The 4,818-nt window shown below is 31.8% G+C and overlaps 1 protein-coding gene across 4 annotated transcripts; it reads left to right on the top strand.

The window, feature by feature from the left end:
• On the top strand, positions 755 to 4,100 carry LOC109343167 (mitogen-activated protein kinase homolog NTF3). Of its 4 annotated transcripts, none has more exons than XM_019581341.1 (4): positions 1,321 to 1,560; positions 1,679 to 1,715; positions 2,286 to 2,711; positions 3,098 to 4,100. In XM_019581341.1, exons 3-4 carry the CDS (start codon positions 2,289 to 2,291, stop codon positions 3,791 to 3,793), a joined length of 1,119 nt encoding a protein of 372 aa, XP_019436886.1. In that variant the 5' UTR covers positions 1,321 to 1,560; positions 1,679 to 1,715; positions 2,286 to 2,288; the 3' UTR covers positions 3,794 to 4,100. The 4 variants fall into 4 exon arrangements, with proteins under 4 accessions (XP_019436887.1, XP_019436885.1, XP_019436886.1 ...); XM_019581339.1 differs by having other exon boundaries at positions 1,679 to 1,723; positions 2,284 to 2,711; XM_019581342.1 differs by lacking the exons at positions 1,321 to 1,560; positions 1,679 to 1,715 and adding an exon at positions 755 to 760.

Here is a 4,818-nt window from a genome sequence, read left to right as displayed (position 1 = left end):
GTTTAACCAAAATGAAGAACAAGTCTTTCCTTTTCTTCCCAAACCCTTTATCTTTAATTACATTGAAGATCGTATATTCTGCATCACTGTTTTCAATATGTCAAGAGTTCCAAAAATATAATAAAGTAAGGAGACTTGATAACCTAAAATCTATATCTATGTTATTTATCACACAATAACCCGAAAGTTACAAGGAAAAGTAGTCATTCACAACTCTCTTAGCATTTCTAGAAAACAAAAAATATATACAGAGAAAATTAATATTTTTCCATCAGCTACTTGCTTTTTTCATAAAGTATATTCCTCACTTTCTAATATATATAGTGTCAATACATCATCTATCATTTATTGATTATTAAAAAAAAAATACAAATATATATAAATAAATATATTGTTTACATATTTATTTAGTCTTGGTATAATGATACATATGTTAAAAAAAATTAATTTTAATTATATATGTGCTAATGATTTTTTTATTTGTAATGGCTTTTTTTAATTGTGAACAAATTCTTATAAATTCTTTACTAATGATGCATTAGAAGTTCAGAACACTTTAATTGTATAAAGTAACTCTTTTCAAAATGTACACCCATGATTTTTTCCCAAAATTTATTGTTATCATGTTTCAAATCAATTATATTTCATCAAATAATATAAAAATATTTTTTTATATTTTTTTAAGTATGTGACACATTTTAATTGGATTGAGTGATATAAACTCAACTATCTTATTTATTCTAGATGCTTTTGTTTTAAAGTTTAAACTTTCATATAGTAACTACTTATATCACAACTTTTTAAATTTATATAAATGATTATCCAAATGTCACCTAAAAATAAAAAAAGTTCCTTCAGCAAAAAAAGTTAAAATATTTCAGTTTTTTGCCAAAATAAAGTTATATAACAATGAATAACTATTAAAAAAATGAGGAACAGTATCAATGGTGGATAGGTGAGAGAAATGATTAGAATTTTTGTGTGATACCAATGATATTTTCTTATCTTATATAAGGAATAATCTATTTGGATGTATAAATTTTCATCCACCGAGAGTGTAAGTGTTTTTTTACATTATCAATAAATTATCTATCATTGATTTTGTTAACTATTATTGATTCTCAAACAAAAGTAATACAAATCAATGGAGGATGATAGGCTTACAGCTTAAAAAAAATTATACTATCATCGATACACAGATTTTTTAAACTATAAGTATAACTTTCATAAATTGAACATTTACTTTAGGGTCAATTGTAGGATCATTTCATACTACAATACCAACAACTTATTGTTACATATAAGAATGAAGAAGATACTAATAATGTTTGGATTTATTATAAATAAAATATAAATAAACTCCAATTATTGTTACCCCATAACCCAATTCTGATCCCTCAGATTCACCTTTGCAAATGTTAACCCTTTTCTTCTCTTCCCTTTCAAACAGATCCATCACCATGTTACTCCTCACTTCACCCTTCTTCTCTCTCTAATCACAAACACCAACAATTTTTCTGATTTCATTCCATATCAAAAAAACGATTCTTTGGGTTGAAGGTAGCTTTTTTGTTTTGTTTTTGGTATTCAAGTTACATTTTTTCGTAGTTAATTAATTGCTATAGAGTGTCTATGATTTTAATTCTGTAATAATAATGATACATTCTATTTTGTGCAGATCTCTGTACCTTGTAATTTGTAAACAAACCGTTCAAGTAAAATAATATTGGTTTGGGTTAAGTGAAAAAATTGCACCTTCTAATTGGATTTCATTGTTTAGTTTTGTGCTTATTCTTACTTCTGTGTTTGTGTGAAACAACATGCCACTGTTGTATTTGGGTGGGTTTTTATCCGCAGGGTTCATGAGAGGGTAGTTTTTAATTATGTATTGTATGATTAATTTGTTAAATTGGTCCTTGGAAGAGTCAAAATATGACTAGTCTCTGAATGATTGAAATTACCCCCGAGTCCTTGGATTTGCATTTCAGTGTTCAAGTTAGTCTCGTGGGATCATTTCAGAGACTAACTTGAACGACCGAATCCACAATCAGGGACATCGAGAGTAATTTTTATCATTTCGAGATTAGTATGATCAACAATGTATCTTTGAGTACTAATGTTACTATTTACTCTTTATGATATTGCCATGTTTCCTTGCTTCACATTTAAGAGTTTAACATGATGGAGCTTTAAATTTTTACAGACTTAGACTTATAAACAGCATCTATGTTTCTGATAATTATTGTATAAGAAATTTAATTTGTTAAACTGTTTCTACTTTGCAGGGAATGGCAACTCCTGTTGAGCCTCCAAATGGGATCAGAAATGAAGGAAAGCATTACTTCTCCATGTGGCAAAGCTTGTTTGAGATTGATACAAAGTATGTGCCGATCAAGCCTATCGGTCGAGGGGCGTATGGGATTGTATGTTCTTCCGTGAACAGAGAAACCAACGAAAAGGTTGCAATAAAAAAGATACAGAATGCCTTTGAAAATCGCATTGATGCATTGAGGACTTTGCGTGAACTGAAACTTCTTAGGCACCTTCAGCATGTCAATGTGATTGCTTTAAAAGACATCATGATGCCCGTTCATAGAAAAAGTTTCAAGGATGTCTATTTGGTTTATGAACTCATGGATACCGATCTGCATCAGATTATTAAGTCTTCTCAAGCACTATCTAATGACCACTCCCAATATTTCCTTTTTCAGGTATGAATTATTACTCCATATTTATGGTAACCAAGTATTCTTATGCTGCCTTCAAATAGGTCTTTTTTGCAATTAAGTGTCACACTTGTGGAACTTATCAGTAAGTCATGTGTGATAGTCATTCGGAATATTTTAGGTCAACTCCCAATTCAGTATTGCATAATCTTCTGTTTGTTTACTCTCATCATTTTAAATGAGATTGTGTTGCACTTTGCAGTTCACTCCATGTTAACCCCTTCAATTTCTTTACAAATTTTATGTTATAGTTTTTCCCAGAAGGACATACAACAATCATCATATTTGTCGGGCTTTTGTAATATTATAAACTGTAATAATTTCCTTTGATTCTATCATTGCATTTACATATTGGATGTTCTTGGATGTAGCTACTTCGGGGCTTGAAGTATCTCCACTCTGCTAACATCCTTCATCGTGACCTGAAGCCTGGGAATCTTCTTATTAATGCAAACTGCGACCTAAAAATTTGTGATTTTGGGTTGGCACGCACTCACGCCAGCAAGAACCAATTCATGACTGAGTATGTTGTCACACGGTGGTATAGGGCACCAGAGCTCCTTCTCTGCTGTGACAACTACGGGACATCTATTGATATATGGTCTGTGGGATGCATCTTCGCGGAGCTTCTGGGACGAAAACCTATTTTCCCTGGTTCAGAGTGTCTTAACCAGCTAAAACTGATTATCAACATCCTCGGTAGCCAAAGGGAAGAGGATCTTGAATTTATTGATAATCCAAAGGCAAAGAAGTACATCAAATCACTTCCATATTCTCCTGGAATCCCTTTCCCCCGACTTTACCCAAATGCTCATCCATTGGCCATTGATCTACTGGCGAAGATGCTTGTTTTTGATCCATCAAAGAGGATTAGTGTCACCGAAGCACTTCAACACCCTTACATGGCTCCTCTATATGATCCTAATTCTGACCCTCCAGCCATCATTCCGGTTGATCTTGACATTGACGAGGATCTAGGTGAAGAGACGATAAGGGAGATGATGTGGATGGAAATGCTTCATTACCATCCTGAAACTGCTATGATGAATGCTGAACTTTGCTCATAAATTTGTTTTCGGTATATTTTTATCTTGCTTGTATCAATTTAGGTGTAATAACCTAGTTTGTTTCAAATAACTAGGAAAGCTTTGTTACTAGTGAGCTCAATGTGTGTTCTGTTTCCTCTTCGTTGAGAACAGAGAAAAATAACAAAATATGATCATCTTGGAAAGCCATTCCATATTAGGGGATATATTCTGTCTAGTGCTCTATATCTTGGTACCCTCGTTTTTGTACATAAGAAGGTTATGTTTCAGAAACTACTTTGTAAATTATATCTACTTATCAATAATATATTATCACTTGTACTACCAACTTTTTTTCATTTCCTGTAAGCTGAACATGAGAATGTTGTGCATCCCATGTTTGTGATGGCTCCAAAAGTTATCTGTTTTCGTTTGGTCCTTTGACCAGCCATGTTCACAACTATAGTTGTGAGACTAAACCTGCCATCTGGCCGGGATGATATTCTCCTCGGTGTTAGAGAGTCTATTACTGAGATATAAGGTAAATGAGGAGTTTGATATTTTTTAAAATTATTTTATTTAAAATCTAAACCCTTAAAAATTTACTTCACATGCCACCATCTTCATCAGATTTGACTTCCATCTCGTCGAGTGATGGTTAGGTAAAGCTCTTTTCGGAAATAGTGGTGCCAACTTTTTAAGTAATGTTCATATGGTAGCCTAATTTAGCTCTATTTTGACCAACCATTGTTGGATCAAAATTATGTGCTTTGAGCAGGAATCTAATTAAATCTTGAAGCAGTGAAACCTTTATTAACTGAAAAAAGAAATTGAATTCATGAAATTATAGAAAGAAAGTAAAGGAACGGATATTTCCTTTTGTAGATGAGATTAATATCACATAAAATGTTATATCCAATATTAGTAAAGTGGCATTCCTTTTGTAAATGAGATTAATATCACAAAAAATGTTATGTTCAATATTAGTAAAGTGGTATTCAATTGTGTTAGTTTAGATATCTTAGAATTGATAGATTCTTTCCAATTTTGTTATCTCATTTTTTGTC

Source organism: Lupinus angustifolius, chromosome LG03 (genome assembly GCF_001865875.1).
Source record: "Lupinus angustifolius cultivar Tanjil chromosome LG03, LupAngTanjil_v1.0, whole genome shotgun sequence".
Classification (NCBI taxonomy): domain Eukaryota; kingdom Viridiplantae; phylum Streptophyta; class Magnoliopsida; order Fabales; family Fabaceae; genus Lupinus; species Lupinus angustifolius.
This window is presented reverse-complemented; position numbering and strand designations above follow the sequence as displayed.

Bases quoted from the DNA above. Each gene is read 5' to 3' on its own strand.
- LOC109343167 (XM_019581342.1), top strand. From the start codon at position 2,289: ATGGCAACTCCTGTTGAGCCTCCAAATGGGATCAGAAATGAAGGAAAG. The intron at 2,712-3,097 runs GTATGAATTATT...TCTTGGATGTAG, and splicing joins CCCAATATTTCCTTTTTCAG to CTACTTCGGGGCTTGAAGTA.